General features: G+C 40.9%; 1 protein-coding gene across 6 annotated transcripts in view; it reads left to right on the top strand.

Annotated features, from left to right (window-relative positions):
• The window catches only part of rcbtb2 (regulator of chromosome condensation (RCC1) and BTB (POZ) domain containing protein 2), a 134,670-nt gene that overhangs the window by 36,424 nt on the left and 72,741 nt on the right, over positions 1-25,505 (top strand). For 3 of the 6 annotated variants that reach the window (XM_060944163.1, XM_060944164.1, XM_060944165.1), the window contains exons 8-12: positions 424-614; positions 759-885; positions 1,612-1,751; positions 3,241-3,371; positions 4,504-9,295. In XM_060944163.1, the coding sequence (XP_060800146.1) occupies positions 424-614; positions 759-885; positions 1,612-1,751; positions 3,241-3,371; positions 4,504-4,644 (730 nt within the window). In that variant the 3' untranslated portion in view covers positions 4,645-9,295. Of the gene's footprint in view, positions 1-423; positions 615-758; positions 886-1,611; positions 1,752-3,240; positions 9,296-25,505 lie in introns of those variants that run through there. The other 3 variants (XM_060944166.1, XM_060944168.1, XM_060944167.1) reach the window with 2 other exon arrangements.

The following is a 25,505-nucleotide window of genomic DNA, read 5'->3' on the forward strand; positions in this document are numbered from 1 at the left end:
TCTTAAACGGTGACTCATTTGGAACATATCTGAGTTGAAAGAAAAGAAACGCTTGTTTTAAAGATGTAGTAGTTTGACAGACATAAGTCAAGGGCCTTGTAGCTTTAACCCTTTTTTTTTTTTTTTTTTTTTTTAAGCTTTACAGTGCCAAGGTCATCCCTGAGTAATTAGAGAACTCATTTGTCAAGTATGTGAGCTGTAAAATCAACCGATTTAGTCTTCTACTGACAATTGAGTACTCTGTAATCAAGCGTCTTTCTACTGTTGACTTCCGAGGCTTCAGTGACGTGTGGTGTGGTGACAGGAATAATGCCATTGGAGTTTCGCTTGCTGTCTTGTACCTTTTAATTTGATCACCTTACTAGCCTGAGTGTACTTTTTAATGGAGCAGGCAAACTGCTGTGTATGACCTCTGTCCCTTAGGATGGTGGAAGTGGCTGCGTGTCACACCAGTCATACGTCAGCTGCGAAGACGCAGAGCGGTCAGGTGCTAATGTGGGGTCAGTGTCGAGGTCAGGCTGTTCCCTTCCCACACAGCACACATTTCTCCAGCACAGATGATGTGTTTGCCTGTTTTGCCACCCCTGCCGTAACCTGGCGTCTTCTCACTGTGGGTAAGAAGAGAATCGGCTTGATTTCACATGTTGAAGGAAAATGATTTGCTGTCGCGTATCACTTCCCTCATCTTCACTCTTATCGTTTTAGTCCTTGTCTGATCATGCCTGTGATGTTACATGAGATTTTTATTTCCTGGTTAGATGGTGATGACTACCTAACTGTGGCTCAGTCCCTTAAGAGAGAGTTTGACAGCCCAGAAATTTCAGATCTGAAGTTCCTTGTTGATGGGAAATGTATTCATGTTCACAAGGCTCTGCTCAAAATCAGGTAAAGGACTGTCCTCAAAATATTATTTTTAGTGGCTACTTATAATGAGCACTAGGCAAGTCATATATTTATGACCTGAATATATTTATGTCGCGGCACGGTGGTGTAGTGGTTAGCGCTGTCGCCTCACAGCAAGAAGGTCCTGGGTTCAAGCCCAGCAGCCGATGAGGGCCTTTCTGTGCGGAGTTTGCATGTTCTCCCCGTGTCCGTGTGGGTTTCCTCCGGGTGCTCCGGTTTCCCCCACAGTCCGAAGACATGCAGGTTAGGTTAACTGGTGACTCTAAATTGACCGTAGGTGTGTGTGTGAGTGTGAATGGTTGTCTGTGTCTATGTGTCAGCCCTGTGATGACCTGGCGACTTGTCCAGGGTGTACCCTGCCTCTCGCCCGTAGTCAGCTGGGATAGGCTCCAGCTTGCCTGCGACCCTGTAGAACAGGATAAAGCAGCTCGAGATAATGAGATATATTTATGTAGGATAAGGCCTGGCATGCGTTTCCCTTGTTAAACAAAAAGGCGTAGGGGATTTTCCTTTTCCCCAACTACTGAATATAGATAAACAAAAACAGGCTACAGCCTGCTTAAGGAAATAAAGTATTTCCTGAAAAAGAGCACGTCTTCCTGGACATGTTTTACGAGCAATTCTACGGAACTGCTAGTTCCTCTGTTTTGAATAACAAGGATATACTTTCATGTTTTTGATACATATATTACTTTTCTATGTTAAAAGATGTGAGCATTTCCGTGCGCTGTTAAATGAGAACGATGAGGAAGCCATCGAAATCCATCAGTTCTCCTACATGGTGTACCGGGCCTTCCTGGAGTACCTCTACACTGACACTATTAACTTGCCACCAGAGGATGCCATTGGTAAAATTAATCACCCATTTTCATGCCTTTTTTTGTTGTTGTTGTTGATCTTTGCACTATGATTATGTAAATACTCCTAATGTCCTGTAAAACTGTACAGTAATCATTACAGGCAGATATCAAAGAATCATACACTACCAGTCAAATGAATTTAATAATTTAAGGATTTTTTTTTTTTTCATGAATAGTTTTTACTTCAAATTAAATTGTTTCTCTGAACAAGTAGATTTTGTGTAGAATGTAAGAAAAGCAGCCAACAAGTGCTTGGTTTATTTGGGGGCTTGAAGAAAAGACTCCCTTTTTTTCTTAAAAAAAAAAGAAGGGCCACTTGTTGGTGTAAGTGGTTAGCACGGTCGCCTCACAGCAAGAAGGTTCTGGGTTCGAACCCAGCGGCCGGCGAGGGCCTTTCTGTGCGGAGTTTGCATGTTCTCCCTGTGTTTGTGTGGGTTTCCTCCGGGTGCTCCGGTTTCCCCCACAGTCCAAAGACATGCGGTTAGGTTAATATGGGACGGCCTTGGGCTGAGGTGCCCTTGAGCGAGGCACCGAACTCCCAACTGCTCCCCGGGCGCTGTTAGCATGGCTGCCCACTGCTCTGGGTATGTGTGTGTGCTCATTGCTCACGTGTGTTTGCATGTGTGTGTTCACTGCTTCAGATGGGTTAAATGCAGGGAGGAAATTTCACAAGTGTGTGATGAATAAAGTTGCGCTTTCTTTCTTTTCTTTTTTTTTTTTCCCCCTGGGTAGCTTCCTATTGAAGCCTGTCGAGATGATTTCAAGAATGTGCAAAGCTTCCTCAGGAATACGAATAATATTTCAAAGATAAAATAGATTTAACAGTTTTCTTGGTCACTACATAATTAGACATGCGTTATTTCATAATGTTAATATTTTAAAGTAGTATTTTGAAGAAAACCCTTCTAAGATTGGGTATCTAAAATTTTGATTGGTAGCGTATCTATGATCCTAGGCCTTGAGATTTTATATTATTATAATATTAATAAAATGTGTGTATATACGCGCAAGTTAATCAAAAGAATTTTAATTTTGCACTGGTTCGCCATTTTGACAATGCGCGTCTAGTCAGCGGGAAAACACTGGGAGCGATGTCATCGGAATGAAATATCGGGAAATATGTCACTCAGATTCGCGATGGATTTTGTATGAAAAACCTTGAGTTTTTCAACATGTGAGGATAAACTTCATATCTTTAAGCTAATGTGTAATTTTCTTATTATATAGACATATTCACAGACAAAAAAGTACGCAAATTCATCGATATCCTCACGAGTGAGGTTATTGGAAAATGTTACTCAATGTCTTGGATGTAGTTTGTATGAAAAATATGAGTGGTGTATTTCCCAGTAAAGTAAAACACTCGTGTGTGTATCTCAGTACAATATATTGTACACATAATTATAATTTTTGGATATATATGAGTGCTAGATCTTGTAAGAGTTAATATATTGACTCTTGGCTCTCTGTTGTTCAGGTCTTCTCGATCTTGCTACCTACTACAGAGAGACTCGTCTAAAAAGGCTGTGCCAGGAAACCATTAAAAGAGGTATTTCAGAAGAGAATGCCATCACACTGCTATCTGCTGCTGTCAAGTATGAGGCACGGGTAAGCGCGCACACGCATGCAGTCAGACTATAGACAAAACACTCCACATCCTGAACTCTACCGTGCTATCAGCGAGGACAAATTTCTCAAGCAAACACGCACTACAAAATGCATAAGTAGTTGCTCAGAATGGCTAGCTTTTAAGGCAGTCTGCTGTTTTATACAACTAATAAACTATTAATATCCCAACTATCACATATTAGTAACAAAACATTGCATCAACAAGTACCAGAAGTTAGAATAAATGAATGAAATGACTGGCACACGCTGTCGCTGATAGAAAGTTCTGTAGTATTGCATGAGCTTTACCTGCCTCGGTGTCCTCACTGACGAACTAACAAAGGCTGCATAAATGACAACAGGGCCCCCTTGTGGAGAATCTTCTGCTTGTTAGACATGGATGAGTGTAAGCGTGAATTGGTCAGTGAGGTGCTTCCTACATCCAGGAGCAAAGCACGTCATTTCCCCTGAATAACATCACTGTTTAATCCCACATGTTTAGTATAAAGCACGTTTTGACATGTCTTACACAGCATGAGCACACTGATGTTTATCCCAGATGGGTCTATAAAAGTGGAACAGTGGGCTTCCATCAGGAATTTTTGCTTGTGTTGAGTATTTATGAAGATTTTCCTGCTACAATTCTTTGCCAAACCAAAAAGTCTAGTTTTTCATGTGTGCATGGAGTGTATGTTGGCTAACCTTTCAAGTAGTTCTGATATAACTTTCAAGAGACGCTGTGAAGTAATGTATGGAAACGTTTGAAATATCAAATGGCATATATTTACAGTTTTACAGTTTTCATTCTCCAGTTCAGAAGTATGCTTTAAAGCTCCAGTAAGTCAGCGATTATTTAGTTGGCCGTTTTCACCGACTTGGAAACTCCTTCCTCTTTGGTCGTTTGCTCGCTTCAGTCTCCCTGGCATGTGTTAGAAGAAGCAACTCTGATCATTTGTAACTGTCAAGTATTATTCTGTGTACTAGTTGATTTTCCACTTTGACATGTTTAACAGTCACATTACAAGATGCGCCACTGACAAAATAGAACCCATTATTCTACATCAACAACACATTTTAACATCAAGCCCCAGGATATGTATTACTTGGTCAAACTGCTTCTTCTTCATTTGAGGACTTGGAAGAGTTCTGCTTCAAGTTCTGCGTGAACCACCTGACTGCCGTCACTCAAACCCAGGCCTTTGCCGACATGGACCACGACCTGCTGAAGAACTTTATTAGCAAAGCAAGTCGCTACGGGGCTTTCAAAAACTAACCCAGAGCACGAGAAGAGCAGAGAGATAACTGGAGAAGAATCGTGGATCAGGTTTGCCAGAAGCAGGCAGTGTTTCATGGTCTGTGAAAGAACAAGACAGAGCGTCCTTGGTTTGGAGAAACCACTCCACGGGCTGGCCCTGATGCTCTGAAGCTGCACTTCCCAGAATAACAAAAAAATGCATTTGTGGTTTTATAGGCTCTTGGGTAGGCAAACCACTGTGCAGTACTGTGCAAAAGTCTTGGGCACATAAAACATAATTTTTTTTTTTTAAATGACAAAATGAAACGTTTCTATATATAATAATGGCTATAAATTGTGGTGATGATTCCATAAGAGATAGAAAAGCAATCATAGGATATGCAGATGGTATTGCTTTTACTTTGTCACACTGGACAACAAAACCTTCACGGCATTTGCTTTTACTTTGCTTTCTCTCTTTAGTGAAAAACAATCAGCAGGGACTTTATTAAAAAAAAATAATAATAATGCTGACTTCATCTCAGAACTGAGTGTAATTCCCAATTGCAGTGCATTTCATTTTTCATAAGGCTGTGATTGCGTTTCAGTGTGGCACAACTGCAGTACACCAATGAAACCTGGACTTTGCATCCAGGATGCACTTCTGATCCGAAATCTGCATTTAATTCTTCAACCGGTCCCCTGTTGCTTTCACTGAAGAACGTTTGTTTTCCGATGCGATGGGCGCACTGTCCTCGCATCAGAAATCAAACAATACCGCCTGCGTATTGCATTTCATATTTTCCCCCTAATGCAATTGCTTTTCTGTCTGGCATGGAATAATAAAGAGCAGTCATAGTAAAATAGATCTATATTGGGTGTAACCGAACCTGAATCGTTACCTGCCATACTGTCCTTTTTCCTTTAAAACTGCAGATTGGCTGGCAAGTTTTTCCTGTAGCTTAGACAACCTGCTAGTCTTTTTCTGGAGGCTGTTGTTGGCTCGGTCTCTTCCCGTACACAAGACTGCTTATGGTTTTATCTGAAAAGTGGCCGATTAAGTAAATTTTTTTTTCCCCAGTAAAGCAGGAAACAAACAAGAGAACTTTCCGAAAAAAATAGGATGCCTGAGACTTTTTCACAGTACTATATGATGATCACTGGTACATTTGAAATGGCTTCATCCTTTTTTTTTTTCGTTCTTTTTTTTTTTTTTTCCCCTGTAAAATCAGTTTTCTACAGATTTAATAATGGAAGGATATCCCACAACTACAGATTAACAAGAATCTATTCTTTTTTTTTTCTTTAATCACGTTAATTGTCTTTAGTCTTACTAATCATGGCAACTTTAGTTAATAGGAGGAAATTTTCTCCATTACTAAAGGAAAAAAGAGATAAGAATATAACATGTTGACAGTCGACATGGGATCCAGTGAAAATGAATCATTGGTCACTATCTCACTTTAATTAAGTACATTGTGTGGATAATTAAACTAACCACTTAACCAGCAGCATGTAAAACACTTGTAAAGGTGTTCGTGTTTACTTTGATTTTTTTTTTTTTGTAAAGTTATAACCAGTACTGAAAAATATTTAAACTGTGCTTTGAATTTTGCAGTGTGATATCCCTTTGTATTAGACCTTTTTTCAGGCAAGTGAACATAACTTCTATTTACTATTCTGCTATTCTGTATGAATTTATATCTGTATGGTTTTTCTTTTTAAAACTTCGTTACTGAAAGCTCATAGCAGCATGGTCAGATGAATTGGGTTTTTTTTTTTTCCTTCTTTGTTTTAGTCTGTTGTAGACATTTCCTGTCCGTTTAATATGCACAATCATCTCTGAGTCCTGACCGTTTTTCCGAGGCAGGCATGGAAAGGACTATGATACAGGACCAGTTAAAAGTTTGGACACACCTACTCATTCATAGGTTTTTCTGTATTTTGACTTTTTTTTTTTTTTCGACATTGTAGAACAATACTGAAGACATCAAAACTATGAAATAACATCTGGAACATATGTGGTAAAGAAAATGTGTTTCATATTTTAGAATCTTCAAAGTATCCAGCGTTTACCTTGCCGCTTTGCACGCTATTAGCGTTATCCTAACCACCTTCATGAGGGAGTCACCTGGAATGCTTTTCAATTAACAGGTGCCTCGTCAAAAGTTGATGAGTGCAAATTCTTGCCTTCTTAATGCATTTGAGATCAAACAGTAAATAATAAAAATACAGTAAATAGCCCTGTTCCACAACTGGAGTAATCCATATGTCAAGAACCGCTCAACTAAGGAAAGAGAAACGACATCCATCATTACTTTAAGACATGACGTGTTTTTCATTTAATAAAATAAAGAAAATCCATTGACTTAGAAGGTGTGTCCAAACTTTTGACTGGTACCGTATGTTCTCATAGGTGGTGTTTACACAACAAAGTAAAAAGGGCATTATGTCCACTTTGGGTCACTTAGTATTTTTTTTTTTCCTTCATACTTGTTATATCGAATACTCTGTTACATAAAGAAAGAAGTCAGGATGTTCTTTCAGGTGATTGACAACTTTGATCATTCAAAGACTTAAATAATCAGTCATTTTGTTATAGCACTTAGACTTATAAAGGAAATGATAGAACTCTCGTCAAAGCATTTCATTCATAATTTGCAGGAATACTTTAACTTCCTGAACTAAAATGTTTAACTCTAGACTTATGAATGGTCTCTTACATTGGAATATATTATGATTGTGCTTGATCTCTTGTCATGTTTACAGTGAAGTGGTTCACACAGTCTAAGCAAAACTGTTTCATCAGACAGTTAAGGTGGTCACAGCTGCCCCCCCACTACATAACTGTACATTATATACTATAGGTAGTAGTATTGTTATTTGCCAAGCAATGGTGTGCTGAATAACTCCTTTTTCCATGTTTTGCTTGATAAGGTCTAATACATAAACCTGCAACTGATGCAACCTTCGCTTTCCTTCTTCAATACATGCAGGTTGAAGTAAAAAGGAAAAAAAAAATCATCATCATCATGAACTTACCTGACTTAGACTTAGTATTGAAATAAAACTCAAAATATCCAATTAATCATCTATGGTGTTTCTTTATAACATTTCTCTATGGGCTCCATATTAATATTTCATCTTTGCTGGAATTTTGTAATTTTTTTTTCCCTTTTATCTGTCCCATTTCACTGTTGTAATAATAATATTATTCGTCACACGTACACTTGTGAAATTCCTCTCTGCATTTAACCCATCTGAAGCAGTGAACACACACGCATATACCCAGAGCAGTGGGCAGCTCTGCTACAGTGCCCAGTGCCTCGCTCAAGGGCACTTCAGCCCAATGTTAACCTAACCTCATGTCTTTGACCGGAGCACCTGGAGGAAACCCATGCAGACATGGGCACAACATGCAAACTCCACACGGAAAGGCCCCCGTCAGCCGCTGGGCTCAAACCCAGAACCTTCTTGCTGTGAGGTGACGGTGCGAACCACTACACCACCGTGCCACACCAATGGGACTCATGTTGCTTTTAAAACCTCCTTGGAAGTTTGTGTTTAGAGGTTTGGATCATGTGTGTTTTCATTAGTTTTCACTGAGGAAAAATGGACATCATGAGAAAATGTATTTCGTTTTTCCATCCATCCATTCATTATCTGTAGCCACTTATCCTGTTCTACAGGGTCGCAGGCAAGCTGGAGCCTATCCCAGCTGACGATGGACGAGAGGCGGGGTACACCCTGGACAAGTCGCCAGGTTATCGCAGGGCTGACACAGAGACAAATGACCATTCACGTTCACACTTAGTTAATTTAGAGTCACCAGTTAACCTAACCTGCATGTCTTTGGACTGTGGGGGAAACCGGAGCACCCGGAGGAAACCCACGCGGACACGGGGAGAACATGCAAACTCCGCACAGAAAGCCCCTCGCCGGCCACGGGGCTCGAACCCAGGACCTTCTTGCTGTGAGGTGACAGCACTAACCACTACACCACCGTGCCGCCCCATATTTTGTTTTTATTTTGTTTGTAGTGAACAGTTAATATACACATTTTCTATTTAAATCTTATTGCCTGCTTGGAAGGCATTGAAAGTTTCAGGTGTGCTCACCTGATAATTGCATTGTATTTTAGGGTGGAGTTTGCCTTCAAAGAAAAACTAGCCGTGCCTTTTCTCCATGGCTTAAGAGTCCTAAGATCACACCGATAGATGGCAGTATTCCATTAAAACATGTAAAGTGACTCACTTCTACCTGTGAGACTATCAGTAAACTGTTCATATCAGACCTTATGATATGATGTGATCTAGTATGGGAATTTCCACTTCACTTCTGTGAGAACAACATGTACACGTGTAAAGACATAGTTAACGCTTATCTTCGGAGAGCGCTGATACTTTTTGAGACTTTCCCATCTCGTGTTATGGGCAAAATCATCACTCTTTATCTTTTCATCACGCCAACCTTGATTTTATAACAAAACAGGATATCATTTGGCCTTTGGTGTTGCCCACAGTTGGTTGTTTCCCAGCACCTTCTTTTCTCAAACACAGTATTATTTATCGCTCATAATTAGTTCAGCTTGTATCTACAAGCTAATTTGTGCCAAGGAAAACTGCATGTGTGCACTACAAATAGACTCATCTCATCTCATTATCTCTAGCCGCTTTATCCTTCTACAGGGTCGCAGGCAAGCTGGAGCCTATCCCAGCTGACTACGGGCGAAAGGCAGGGTACACCCTGGACAAGTCGCCAGGTCATCACAGGGCTGACACATAGACACAGACAACCATTCACACTCACATTCACACCTACGGTCAATTTAGAGTCACCAGTTAACCTAACCTGCATGTCTTTGGACTGTGGGGGAAACTGGAGCACCCGGAGGAAACCCACGTGGACACGGGGAGAACATGCAAACTCCACACAGAAAGGCCCTCGCCGGCCCCGGGGCTCGAACCTAGGACCTTCTTGCTGTGAGGCGACAGCGCTAACCACTACACCACCGTGCCACCCTACAAATAGACTGGAGCTGTAAATTCAGTGAAGTACCGAATATTATAACAGGTTCTAAACTTTTTCTAAAGCTGTTTGACTTGTAATGCACTCCGCTTCAGTCACGGATCCTTTTTGCTTGTTGTCTTTTTGGGATTATTATTATTGTCATCAAAAAACATTCATGTGGTGTATAAAGCCAGAAGACTATACAGAATGCATTTAATCCAGCCCTTCCTTTACTGAGAGAAAATGGCAGTTTAATTTGACTTACCATAAGTCACATGATACTAATCGGTTCCCATTGGACTGATTACACTGAAGCAAACCGATTTAAAATTCATTGTGGAAGATGATCTGGTTTCTCCTCTCCCTCTCTCTCTAGCTATCTATAAAGTGTAGCAAAGTATACACAACAGGAATCATAAATGGTATACATTAGGAATGAAGCTGTGTCTTTGGATACAAGCCCAGACATTATATTGTAAATAGATTTTGTTTGAGCAGATAGACTCTCTCAGTGCCCGGGTATTGAGTGAAAGAGCAACAATATGGTGTGTAAGGGCAATGGCAACAGTTGCATGAAAATCACAACGTCTGTAACCAGGAACTTTTGAGTAAACATGCCAGTTGTTTTGACTACAGGAAAGACAAGTCACTCTCTCATTAGATTTTCCTAGCCATGGCCTCAAGAAATGAAAACACTGAAAAAATAACGAGAGGTTTTCTTTATGATGCAATGTTCATCCATCCATCCATCCATCCATCCATCCATCATCTGTAGCCGCTTAACCTGTTCTACAGGGTCGCAGGCAAGCTGGAGCCTATCCCAGCTGACTACGGGTGAAAGGCGGGGTACACCCTGGACAAGTCGCCAGGTCATCACAGGGCTGACACATAGACACAGACAACCATTCACACTCACATTCACACCTACGGTCAATTTAGAGTCACCAGTTAACCTAACCTGCATGTCTTTGGACTGTGGGGGAAACCGGAGCACCTGGAGGAAACCCACGCGGACACGGGGAGAACATGCAAACTCCACACAGAAAGGCCCTCGCCGGCCGCTGGGCTCGAACCCGGACCTTCTTGCTGTGAGGCAACAGCGCTAACCACTACACCACCGTGATGCAATGTCAAAAAATTAAATTGATTGTGCAAGTCATTTTTGCTGACACTTGAAAGATTGACAGTATCTGTTCTAGCAAAAATGATGAAACTGAGCTAAGTTCCTGTTTCAATCGCTTTAGAAACCAAATGGCATGTACATCGATTTTTAGTGCCCATTTGTAATTCGTTTAGTTGATGGGTATTTTTGTGGTTTTAAATGCCAGTGCTCTGATACTGATCAAATACAAGCCTTTAAAAGAGAAAGTACTACATATATACATGTTCTGATAGTTTACACAATGTAAGTGGGTCATGTAACGGTTATCAGTTACAAGTGTTCCTGACAGTTGTACCTGATCCTGTGTAGATATTTCAGATTTAGTCATTGTCTTAAAGCCAATAGAGAGACAAGTGCTAAAGGAGGTACCAGGTTTATTCAGGCATCACACACTGGAGTGAGTTTCAAAGGATAATGTGACCATTGTGTGTAAATGTTTGAGTAAGTAAAGCCAAACTAAAATTTCTCGTAAATCTCGTTCCTGGGGCGGCACGGTGGTGTAGTGGTTAGCGCTGTCGCCTCACAGCAAGAAGGTCCGGGTTCGAGCCCCGTGGCCGGCGAGGGCCTTTCTGTGCGGAGTTTGCATGTTCTCCCCGTGTCCGCGTGGGTTTCCTCCGGGTGCTCCGGTTTCCCCCACAGTCCAAAGACATGCAGGTTAGGTTAACTGGTGACTCTAAATTGACCGTAGGTGTGAATGTGAGTGTGAATGGTTGTCTGTGTCTATGTGTCAGCCCTGTGATGACCTGGCGACTTGTCCAGGGTGTACCTCGCCTTTCGCCCGTAGTCAGCTGGGATAGGCTCCAGCTTGCCTGTGACACTGTAGAACAGGATAAGGCGGCTTGAGATAATGAGATGAGATCTCGTTCCTGACGCAGCTCATTTGCATGTAGTGACGCCCACAAAGCTCCATAAAAGTTTGACTGTACAGATAGCTGAACCATCCAGGTAAAGACAGAGGTGCACATTATGCTGACTCATTTCTTTGCTAATAAAGCTATTTAATAACATGTAATAAGAATACTAATAAGTGAGTACTTATTAAATCTTCCATCAATTGAGGCATTTGTTTACTGTTTACAGCTGTGTGCAGACAGGCTGTCTTATCCTCTGTTGATATGGCAGCAGTGTTTATTAATTCCTATTGAATTGCAGTAATTTGGGCAAATTATAAAATTTGAAGACTGTCTGGTCAGGGTTTGCATGAGTTAGTCTTCTCGTGTTAATAAATCTTCAGTGTGTTACAAAAATGATGAAATAGTGCTAACGTCTGTGGTGAAACTTCTGCTGTTTCAGTTTCACGCCTTTCAACTCGGACTGGAATACTCTACTGAATAATCTCTCGCAAAATCTCTGGTAGTGTCCTCCAGTATTTGGCACATTGGTGACTACACTGTCAGGAATAGGGGTACAGTAGGAGGCCATTTCTGTCCCCTAAGGTACAATCTACATTAATGTACCCCACAGGGCTCAATACTGGACTTCAAGATAGCTATGTGTACCTTTTTAGGGTCAAAAAGGTACATATATGTTCCCAATCAGTATATAAATGGTACAAATGAGTACCTTAGAGGGCGTTACGGTGGTGTAGTGGTTATCACTGTCGCCTCACAGCACGAAGGTTCTGGGTTCGAGCCCAGTGGCCGGTGAGGGCCTTTCTGTGCGGAGTTTGCATGTTCTCCCCGTGTCCGCGTGGGTTTCCTCCGGGTGCTCCGGTTTCCCCCACAGTCCAAAGACATGCAGGTTAGGATAATTGGTGACTCCAAATTGACCGTTGGTGTGAATGTGAGTTTGGATGGTTGTTTGTCTCTATGGCTACATGACAACGGCAACGAAATTTTTTTTTTAGCGGGTAAAAAAAATATCGCGTCCACCTGGGCAACGGATCAGTAAAATATCAGGTACATATGGCAACGCAACGCTTGCTGAAAACGATGCAATACACATGCCACACCTCTACGTGCGCTGTAAGACGGTCCCATCGGAGACACCAGAACAGTAGAAGAAGTAGGACGCATGCGCATAAACCCCTTCCTCTACCCGGCGTGAAGCACTCACAGGAACAAGCACACAACAACAAGAAGAAGAAGATGGCTGCGACTACGCGAGGAAATCGTGCCTTCTGTGTGTACAAATTAGTTTTATTAGTGTGCATAGTTTTATATAACTTAATTTTCTTATTGTGTGTGAACATTTTGAAAAGCATTTTTATATAATTTATATAACTTTTTATATTGTGTGTGAACATTTTGAAAAGCAGTCTTATCCAATAAAAAGAAATTCAAGACATGGTTCAGTTACTTGTTTATTTAAAAGAAAAGCTGTATGCAAAAGTGAATGCAATGCAGTGGTTCATACAAAACAGTCTGTTGAAGGGTCTTCTGACCCTTTTCCCCTCTGCCTCCATTATAGTCAGGTAACTGTTGCTTTGTATGGAAGGCTGTACTTTCTGTTCATCAAAGCAGGTGTAAATTGTCTGTCTGGCAGGTCAGTCAGGTTAATGTGTAAACAATTTCAAAAGATTCTTATCCAATAGAAAGCAGGCAAGAAATGGTTTGAGTCACTTGTCTATGTACAACACCCATACAGTTTACTAAATCCACACTAAAGAATACTATATACAAAAGTGATTGGTACATTAAAAAAAGCAGTGAAAAGAAGTGACAGATGATGCGCGCAAGAGTGCTGCTTGTTCTAGTCATGTGGTTGTGCCGTCATCGTAAACAAATCCGTTCTACTCATCCAGACGACTTTGCAGCAGCGCCGTTGGCAGGTTTTTCCACTCTGGAACCCGTTCTCAAAAAATATCGTTTTGGGGCACCCAAAACGCCGGTGCCGTGTGGACGCCAGGCCGAAACGATAAATTTTATCAGATTCACCTGAATCCGTTGCCGTGTGGACAGGGCCTATGTGTCAGTCCTGTGATGACCTGGTGACTTGTTCAGGGTGTACCCCACCTCTCGCCCATAGTCAGCTGGGATAGGCTCCTGCACAGGATAAGCCGTTATGGATAATGGATGGATGGAAGTACCTTCGAGGGTACTGCCCCATTGACAAGCTGTTGTACCCCTAAAGGTACAATAATCTCATCTCATCTCATTATCTCTAGCCGCTTTATCCTTCTACAGGGTCACAGGCAAGCTGGAGCCTATCCCAGCTGACTATGGGCGAAAGGCGGGGTACACCCTGGACAAGTCACCAGGTCATCACAGGGCTGACACATAGACACAGACAACCATTCACACTCACATTCACACCTACGGTCAATTTAGAGTCACCAGTTAACCTAACCTGCATGTCTTTGGACTGTGGGGGAAACCGGAGCACCCGGAGGAAACCCACGCGGACACGGGGAGAACATGCAAACTCCGCACAGAAAGGCCCTCGCCGGCCCCGGGGCTCGAACCCAGGACCTTCTTGCTGTGAGGCGACAGCGCTAACCACTACACCACCGTGCCGCCGGTACAATAATGTAATTTGTTTTCTGAGAGTGTATTAATGTTTTGGGTTTGTTTGTTTTTTAACCAGGATTCATGTACTAATAATATTACGAGCATTTAAAACTGTGTTCTTCCATGTATAACCACTGTGCATATGCAGTGGGAGAAGAAAGAAAGAAAGAAAGAAAGCATGACTTTATTCATCACACACTTGTGAAATTTCCTCTCTGCATTTAACCCAACTCGCACATCATTTTTTTCTCACACGAACAAAAAGAACAGAGCACATTACTCCAATTCTAAGGTCCCTTCACTGGCTTCCAGTAAGCTACAGAATTGACTTTAAAGTATTGCTGCTGGTATACAAATCTCTAAATGGTACAGGGCCCAATTACCTCTCTGATATGTTGCAGCGGCCTAACCCAATCAGATCTACCAGATCAAAACAGAAAAATTTACTATTAAAACCAGTTATTAAAACAAAGTATGGTGAAGCAGCTTTTAGCTACTATGCAGTACAGCTATGGAACCAACTGCCAGAGGACATTAAAAATGCTCCTGCTGTTGGCAGCTTCAAATCTAGGTTAAAGACCAAGCTGTTTTCAGATGCTTTCTGTTAAATAATTAATATTGTCTTCTTTACATTTTTTATAATCTTTACTTTCTCTGCATGTTTTAAATTTACTTTAATTTTAACTTTATTCTATTTTATTCTTTATTCTATTCTGCTGGTTTCTTTTTTTCTCCTCCTATTTGAACTTCTACTTCATTTTATTATTTTATTTCTACTATTGTTTAATTCAATATATTTTCTTTTAATTCTTTTAATTGTTTTAGAATAAAAATAAAATTCATCTCATTATCTCTAGCCGCTTTATCCTTCTACAGGGTCGCAGGCAAGCTGGAGCCTATCCCAGCTGACTATGGGCGAAAGGCGGGGTACACCCTGGACAAGTCGCCAGGTCATCACAGGGCTGACACATAGACACAGACAACCATTCACACTCACATTCACACCTACAGTCAATTTAGAGTCACCAGTTAACCTAACCTGCATGTCTTTGGACTGTGGGGGAAACCGGAGCACCCGGAGGAAACCCACGCGGACACGGGGAGAACATGCAAACTCCGCACAGAAAGGCCCTCGCCGGCCCCGGGGCTCGAACCCAGGACCTTCTTGCTGTGAGGCGACAGCGCTAACCGCTACACCACCGTGCCGCCCTAAAAATAAAATTATTTTATGTAATTTTATTTCTCTATTGTTTACTGTTTTTGTTTTTACTTCTGTAAAGCACATTGAACTGCCATTGTGTATGAAATGTGCTATATAAATAAACTTGCCTTGCCATCTGAAGCAGTGAACACACACATGCACACACACACGTGAGCAATGAGCACACACACACACACACACCCAGAGCAGTGGGCAGCCATGCTAACAGCGCCTGGGGAGCAGTTGGGAGTTAGGTGCCTCGCTCAAGGCAGGGCTCTACACTAACTTTTTTTTTCAGGAGCACACGTGCTCCTAAGTTAAAAATTTTAGGAGCACAGGGAAAAAAATGGGGGCACAAGTAGGTTTTCATTTTAAAGGTTTATTGCAGCGCAAACCTTAGACACACCAACACATAAAACTCAAAATTCAATTGAGAATGAATGAATGAACGAATGAATGAATGAACAAACAAATGAATAACGAACAACTGAATGAATGAACAAACAGTAGCTAAACAGAGAGCAGAGCTCAGCAGAGCTAACATCATCATCAAGGACAGCTCCCATCCTGGCTCTGAGTTCTTTGACTTGCTGCCCTCAGGCAGGCGTTACAGGTGCATCAAAGCAAGGACCAACAGACTCAAAAACAGTTTTTTCCCACAGGCCATAACCACCTTGAACAACTAGCCTTTTTCACATTACGTCACTTGCAGGGGAACTCATATCTGTTTTTGAATGGAAGAAGAGGTATACGGCGGCAACATATGTTAACAAAACTGTGTCATTCACAGATAAGATTGATAATATTGCGCATTGTTGTTTATCATTACGTATTGTTAGCGACCATTCCAGTCACCTATCTGCCTTGTTTTGGAAAGGAAGTTTACTGACTTTCTATGGTTGCTACTTGTTAGCCAGCAGATTAGCATGCCGCCTCTTCTTCCATTCAAAAGGCTGAAAACGGATGTGAGGTTCTTCTGCAAGTGACGTAATGTGAAAAAGGCTAATTACATGCACTGACTGATGCCACTTCTGGCAGGTGCAACAATGCACCAACAAGGACCTAAAAGGACAATATTCTCACACTTACCTGATACAGTGCAATACTTATTACAGTGCAACCTCACAGAGCAACTTTTTAGTTTTTATAGCTTTTGTATATTTTATATTTATATTTCTACACTTTTACATCCATACCCAATACAATGCAATACCAAATACAGTGCAATATCCTGAGTTTTGTAGCTGAACTGAGTTTCTATAACTAATGTGCAATTAACATCTGCAACTCAACACGCCCAGTTGTATATATATTCTTTGTTTTTCTGCTGTGTTGTGACATGCACCATTTGTATATACTGTATATTATTTGTTTTTCTGCTGTGTTGTATGTTCCCATCTAAATGTTTGCACTGGGGTGTGTGCTTTCCATCTCATTATACAATTTTCCCGCACCTTCTCCCATCGTTCTAGCTTTCTTCACTACACTTTCTTCCTTGTCCGTTCTTTTATTCTTGTTTCCACCATCATTGCTTTTAAAAAACGCCGTTATTCTCTGCATAGCGAATATATTTCTCAGCTCGGTCCGAACCAGCTCTCGGTTATCTCTCAGTTGAATGATCTGATGAATCCCTAAAAAATCTCTGCATGTTTTAAATTTACTTTAATTTTAACTTTATTCTATTTTATTCTTTATTCTATTCTGCTGGTTTCTTTTTTTTCTCCTCCTATTTGAACTTCTACTTCATTTTATTATTTTATTTCTACTATTGTTTAATTCTTATATTTTCTTTTAATTCTTTTAATTGTTTTAGAATAAAAATAAAATTATTTTATGTAATTTTATTTCTCTATTGTTTACTGTTTTTGTTTTTACTTCTGTAAAGCACATTGAACTGCCATTGTGTATGAAATGTGCTATATAAATAAACTTGCCTTGCCATCTGAAGCAGTGAACACACACATGCACACACACACGTGAGCAATGAGCACACACACACACACACCCAGAGCAGTGGGCAGCCATGCTAACAGCGCCTGGGGAGCAGTTGGGAGTTCGGTGCCTCGCTCAAGGCAGGGCTCTACACTAACATTTTTTTCAGGAGCACACGTGCTCCTAAGTTAAAAATTTTAGGAGCACAGGGGAAAAAATGGGGGCACAAGTAGGTTTTCATTTTAAAGGTTTATTGCAGCGCTGAAATCTCATGTCCCCCCCCCCCCCCCCCGGCTACCATGGGAACCACCGCAGTGCAAGACAGAGGCAATGCATGCAACTACAGACAGGGAGATAGGCGCAGGCAGAACACACACACGCACGTACACAACACTGAACACACACACTTACAACAATACAGGCCGTTACTCGTTACACTATAGTAGGTAGGCTATCCAGCGCTGGATTTACATACTTTGCAGTTTAACGTTTGATACATTTTACAATGTTAAACTCGTCGTGATGTGCTCAGCGCTTTCCTAAATTGTCGGCCGCAAGAAGCCCTCGCACGAATGCGCGTGTTTTTTTTCGTCGTTCGCATGCCGAAAAATTCGCTCGCAAATGCGAGTGAAATGTGCGCACTGTAGAGCCCTGGCTCAAGGGCACCTCAGCCCAAGGCCGTCCCATATTAACCTAACCGCATGTCTTTGGACTGTGGGGGAAACCAGAGCACCCGGAGGAAACCCATGCAGACACGGGGAGAACATGCAAACTCCGCACAGAAAGGCCCTCGCCGGCCGCTGGGTTCTAACCCAGAACCTTCTTGCTGTGAGGCGACTGTGCTAACCACGACACCACCGTGCTGCCCAACTCAGCCATATAATGCATTAAAGCATGTTGGTTTGAGAATTGATTCTCTTATGTTGCTGTGGGGCTGTTTTTAGGACCTTTATAGTGTATAAAGGATATAGATAATGGTGGCGTGACTCACAGTTTGATGCGTTTGTAGCCTGCAGATGATAGCGTGATCATCATCCACTGAATCATTATATCTGGTTGATGCTCTGTTGTTTTGTTTGTTTTAATCTACTTGCTCATGACGTCAACCAACGAACATTTCTGAAAACAGCTTCAGTTAACTGTGATCATCCATCCATCCATCCATCCATCCATCCATCCATTATCTGTAGACACTTATCCTGTTCTACAGGGTCGCAGGCAAGCTGGAGCCTATCCCAGCTGACTATGGGCGAGAGGCAGGGTACACCCTGGACAAGACGCCAGGTCATCGCAGGGCCGACACAACGACAAACAACCATTCACACTCACATCTACAGTTAATTTAGAGCCACCAATTAGCCTAACCTGCATGTCTTTGGACTGTGGAGGAAACCGGAGCACCCGGAGGAAACCCACGCAGACACGGGGAGAACATGCAAACTCCGCACAGAAAGGCCCTCGCCGGCCGCTGGGCTCAAACTCGGGACCTTCTTGCTGTGAGGCGACAGCACTAACCACTACACCACCGTGCCGCCCTTAACTGTGATCATTTACACCTAATAATGTTATTGATGTCACATTGTCCTTTGAGACTGATGTTAAAGTGTGACATCTGAACGTACTTGGTTTTGCAATGAGTAAACCATCAGCTCAATAGATATTTTATCGACAACGACTCAAGATCTTGAGATTATAAGGTATGTGGGCAATTCCATGTAAATGTCAACCTCACCATGCAAAAATAAAGCAACATGTAATACATCAAAACCAGTCCCAGAGATCTCACCTAGGCCTGTATTTTACAGATGTGAATAAGTTGAACCAATTTGTAACCAACCTAATATGTCACTGTCAGTCTTTCTTTCTTATAATGTAAAACCCAAGCTAAAATCAACTTGATCATGTACAATTCTATATTATTGCCACAAGCCACAGAAATGTATGCTAAAATCCACAAAACAGCAAAACAATAGCCATCCTAAATATTATTTAAGAACTTTGATAGTTTTAGCTGATATTTAGAGAGTTTTTCAAAGGGTTATGGTGGTTAAATTGCTGATTTTCTAAACATATGCCATGTCTATTTCAGACGCGTCACATCCATAACGGAATTTCGTCGCATCCATAACGCTGACTTTTCCTTCCGAAACTCTGCATGAAATACAAAATATTTTAAACAAAGATTTTTTTAATATTCACCTTGGACCCCTCTATCAAATGGATATCTCCATTTCGACATTAGGTTTACAATTTCACAGAGTTTGATAAAAATGTACAGTCACCCAAGAAAAGTGATACTTTTTCTGTCACATCCATAACGCATCTTTTATTGGCATTTTCTGGCATGCCCTAGATGTACTATGGGAATTGTTCTTGTTCTATCACTTCTCCAGTATGGTACAGCCTTAAAATATGCAACACCTGTTTAAATACTGGGAGACAATAAAACATGCACTGGGTCATTTGTTGCCATTTTGAGTTCAAGTGTCACGTCCATAACGCTGGAATTACAGTATTTTTATATCTTTAAACAACTCTTTACATTTCTCAAATCGTGGTTGGTGTATAACCTTTAACTTTATTGACTTTTTTCAAAAGAGTGCATTTTAAAAGTGTAGTGTTGTGTGATTTCATGAAAAGTGATACAAAAATGGTTCACCAACTGAACAGTGAGTCATCTTGGGTATCCCGGTTACACATGATATCTTTTCAAAAGCAAACAAGTTCATCTAGCACTTTGAATAAACTTGGCACATTAATATTCAGCCCTTTGTTTTGTAACATTCAGGGTATTCAAATAGTTTTTTAAAAGCAAAATGGAAATAAAGTGTGTCATGATCATAGCTTCTAGTTGTTTATCAAAGACTGCTGGCACAGATGCATCCCATAATTCCCATAATTCGGTGCTCCATATATAACATCTAGCATTTTCAAATCTCTGATTTCCATTGGCCGTACTGTATTTTCTGTCCAAAGATGAGTGGCACTACGGTTTGGTTCTGTCTTCTGCAGATGTGGAAAACCTGAGATGAACTCCGACTTTCTTCAACTGTGCTGACGTGGAAGGTTGTGCATTGTACTGTGTAGCCTTAAAGAATCTTGGCTCTAACTGTAAATTCCACACATTCTCTCGTCCCTGGCACTACCAGCTGGGTTAAGTGACCTTAGTGGGAAAAGTAAACATCCCACATTGGGAGGGAGTTGTTGACTACAGGGATTCAGGGATATGTTGAGATAAAGGTTAGCGGATGTTTGGAGCTCTGGTTATTTGGCTGCTATAAGTGTGCTGGATCCAGAGGCATATGGAAGAGGGCACGTGGAAGCTTGACACTTCTTTAAACAAACCATAAGGATGTCAAGGCATGCCTTATAAATCGTAACGGACCATGTTGAAATTCAGTGCAACCAGTTGAGTAATTTTGTTTTTGAAGCAATATAATGAATGTGGAATAAAACACAGGGTGTGCTGTTTTAGAGAAATAATCAACAATAAGCTGGTGCGATGCAAAACAGAATTGCTGTTGGTTAGCGCTATTGCCTCACAGCGAGAAGGTTCTGGGTTTGAGCGCAGCAGCCGACGGGGGCTTTTCTGTGTGGAGTTTGCATGTTCTCCCCGTGTGTGTGTGGGTTTCCTCCGGTTTCCCCCAGTCCAAAGACATGCTGTTAGGGTAACATGAGGCAGCCATGGCCTAAGGTTGGGCTGAAGTGCCCTTGAGCATGGGGACCTAACCCCCAACTGCTCGCCGGGCGCTGTAGCATAGCTGCCCACTGCTCTGGGTATGACAAATAAAGCTTTTATTTGTGACAAATAAAAGTCTGTACTTGAGTGTATGTGTGACAAAGGCTTCTTGGCTTCTTATTATCACAATGACATCATGTCCCAAAGTGTTTTATTCCTCTTTTAGCTAGGGGTGGGTATTGCCAAGGACCTCACGATACGATACGCATCACGATACTTGAGTCACGATACGATACGCATCACGATACTTGAGTCACGATACGATACTGCGATATATTGCGATATTCTACATAGTTCACTGAAAAATGTAAACGCATTATGCATCTTAAAATCCGAGTTGTATGTACATCAGATGATAGTGATAATTCATGGGACAAACTGAGTCAAAACAATGTAATTCTAATTATCCATGCCATTTTATTGTAACTATACAAGCGCAAGTTACAACATATTTGCAGGAACAACACACTGTCTGGAACACATTGAAAAGTGCAGTGTGCATCTTAGTCTCCCTGAGCACAATTATGAAACAAAGTGCAGTGTGGGTCAGTGTCCACACACTGAAACTGAATTGAAACCTCAGTGAATCACGTTTCTTCTGAACTTTGAGTAAATACTCAAAATAAAATGCAGTGTCTCACACACACTAAAATTGAAAATGCAAAATAAAGTGCAGCTTCTTGCCTTTGGCCTTAAATGACAAAATTAAGTTCACAGTTACAGTAAGTCACACATCACTGAAGTAGACGGGAGGACTTTGGCGCTGTCCAGTGTAGTTTGCTTCGGGTCGGGTTTCGGCGGCTCCGGCTGAGCTAATATGTCGGGGTGGTGTCGTGCTAAGTAAGTTCGCAAGTTTGTTGTGTTACCTGAATATCTAATTGGAGCGAAACAGGTTTTGCAAAGTGCGTACTCTTTGTCCAGCTCACTGTTTTTTTTTTTCTCCTTTCCTTTGGAATCCAAAGTGCCTCCAAACATCTGCCTTAAAGTTCGGCGGCGTCTCTAGGTTTACATTAACAGCCATGCTTGCTTGTTTTTTTTTCCTCACTGCAACCACCGGGAAAAAAAGAGAAGACGAAGAGTGCCTTGCAGTGAGGTAGCGGCACAGCGACACCTTGCGGAGCGGAGGTGCGGAAGTCGTACTGGATTTACAACCCATCTGAAACATGATTTATTATTTGAAAAAATATCGATATTCAAATTTTGAGTATCGATATTGAATCGGAAGACAAAATATCGCGATATATCGCCGTATCGATATTTTTGCCCACCCCTACTTTTAGCACAGCAGCTGATTTGCAGGTACATGTATGATGTCATATATTTTATCCATGTATAGTTACATTTAATGTTCTGGAATAGCTATGAAACAAGTTTTAGTTCTTGTTATCACTTGCGTTATAACAGCTGGTCATTCTCTCACCAGTCTCTTGAAGTTAACATGATGAAGGAAAAAAGCAGCACTTTGACATTTATTTTTATGTTGTCATTATTGAAAAAACAGAAAACTGAAGACTTTGGTGAAAAATGTACTTAAAGCTTTACTGCTGATTGTTACAGAGCGCTGACACTGGAGACTCTTTTTATATTAAATATTAAGTCAGCGTCTCTACAGAAATCATGCCAACGATTATACATTTGTCTCTGCTATAAGAACATGTTTTTAAATTGTCTATCCATTTATTGGGCTCAGATTTTGTGGGGCATCCTTACATCCTTACTACACTATAGAAATAACACATCAGAACAAGTTATAATAACCTTTTTTTTTATCAAGGTCTTTTTTTATTTTTCAAATATAACAAACAAACAAACAAACAAAAAAATACAATTCACACATGAGACAATCAAATCGAGTTCCTGTCCATACAAACAAACCTCCCAATGCCCCCCACCCACATGTACTGGACCCCAAGCAAATTTTAATACATCCAGACATCGACACATACACAAAATAGGTAAATAAATTAAAAAAAAAAAAAAAGAAGACCATAACGGACAGAGTGGAGTAAAAAAAAAAAAAACGGGTACAAATATACATTTGGGTTACATAGATATGTTAACAGCTGCCGTGCCTTCAACAAAGGAAATAAATGGCTGCCAAATGACAGAATTTCCTGGTGGTCCCTCTTACCATATATCTAATTTTTTCTAAATGAACATGACTCATGACCTCCCTAATCCACTGGTCATATGTTGGGGGGAAAGCATCTTTCCATTTAAACAGGATAAGTCTCCTGGCCAACAAAGAGCAGAAGGCCATCATGGCTAGGTGGTTCCCAGAAAAAGAGGCACCGTGCCACTGGGGCCACACCGAATAGTGAAATCAGAGGGGATGGGTACACAGTTTTCCCACATATTCTGGAGAATGCCTCAAAGATAGAATGCCAAAAACTGTATAGCATAGGGCACGACCAAAACATGTGCAGTAATGTGGCAGGAGCCTGTCTGCATCGATCACATGTAGGGTCGATATCCGTCTTAATCCTAGACAATCTCTCTTTGGTCCAATGAAGACGGTGGACTATCTTGAATTGAACCACAGTGTGTCTGAGGCATATAGAGGAAGAATAAATTCGCTGAATAATTTTTGCCATATTTCCTCTGAAATTGTTTCATCTAGGTCAGATTCCCACTTTATCCTAAGGCTATCCAGATTGTTCCTGTTATGTGTATTGAGTAATGTATAAATTCTGCCTATTATTTTTTTCATGTCAACTTTACATTTTAAAATTGTTTCAAGCAGAGATTCAGGAGGGCTCAGTGCGAAACAGTCGGAGTTGGAAGCCACAAAACCTCTAAGCTGCAAATACCTGTAGAAGTGAGATTTGTGAAGACCATATTTCTGTTGTAACTGTACAAATGGGGCAAACTTATTTTCCATGTAGAGGTCAGATAGTGTACCTATTCCACTTCCCGTCCAGACATTAAAAACTTCATCCATCATTGACGGAACAAACATACATACATGTCAACCTATACGGAATGTCCGTATTTTATACGGATTTGATTCAATAAACGTAGTATACGGGCGTACAAATAAAGTTATACGGATTCTTTAAAAAAACTTCAATATTTATTTAGAGCTATAATCAATTCCCACGATGATAAAAGAGCGCATAACATTTACAAACGTACTGTACACCACAGAAAGCACACACAGCCAGTAAAGAGTCTTATGAAATCGCGCGTTATCTTGTGGTAGTGAGACTTCGTTCCACTTTTGATCATGCGCACACCGCATTGCGAGAATCCCGCCAACCAGGAAGTAACATTTTGTTTGAAAAGCGTATTTCCACCTGAGCGACTTTCACTAGCGACTGAAAAGATTCTGAATGGGCACTCCGGCAAGATCAACACAGACACTTGCTGTGACATGCAGCCTCGTGAGGTATTGGTGCAGACTGCTAGAAAAAGCTGTCATGGAGTACAATTCAGAACATTAGAGTGACACTTTGTGTTTTTGTCAAACATTGGAGCTTTGTATTCATTCTGAAGGTTTATTGTTATTAATATTGAATAAAAAGTAACTTGGATATATCATTGTTAATTATCATTCAAATTTTTGGTAAATTATTTTAATTTGCATCTTATAAGGATTTTATAAGGGAAATACGGATTTTGGAGGTTGGTAATACAGGTTTGATTGACCAAAGGTTGACATGTATGAACATCTTTATCAATGATGTAACAAGTGAAAGATCAGTAAGATTAAAGGTCCTTCTAAACTGGTTCCAGGTTTTAATTGAATGGATAACAACTGGATTAATAGTGAAGGCTGAGATAGGCTGTTCCAAAGGTAATTTGGAACATAATAGAGCTGCCGGGGAGGAAGATCTGATGGATGCTCTCTCCAACCCTGTCCATTCAGTACTATTAACATCCGAGCCATCATCTCTCAACCAATACAGCAAAGCTCTTATATTGGCAGCCCAGTGGTAATACATAAAATTTGGAAGTGCCATACCACCCATCGTGCGAGGCCTCTGTAATATAGTCTTATTAATTCTGGGCTGCTTTTTATGTCAAATAAATGATGAAATCTGACTGTTTAAATTGGTGAAAAAAGATTTTGTTAGAAAAATCGGGAGACATTGAAATAAATATAAAAACTTAGGGAGAACGTTCATCTTAATCGTATTAATCCTCCCCCCTAAGGAGAGAGGGAGAGGGTCCCAACGCTCCAGGTCTTGTTTAAGATTAATTAAGAGGGGATGATAATTAGCCTTATAGAGATCTTTGTGATTACGTGTGACCCAAATACCTAAATATTTTATTTTGTTAGGACTAAATTTAAAAGGGGTCATCCCAAAGTATGATCTATCTACAGAAGAGATAGGCATAAGTTCGCTTTTCTCAAAGTTGACTTTATAGCCAGATGATCTTCCGAACTTTGTGAGTAAAGTCGAT

Source organism: Neoarius graeffei, chromosome 17 (genome assembly GCF_027579695.1).
Source record: "Neoarius graeffei isolate fNeoGra1 chromosome 17, fNeoGra1.pri, whole genome shotgun sequence".
Taxonomy (NCBI): Eukaryota; Metazoa; Chordata; class Actinopteri; order Siluriformes; family Ariidae; genus Neoarius; species Neoarius graeffei.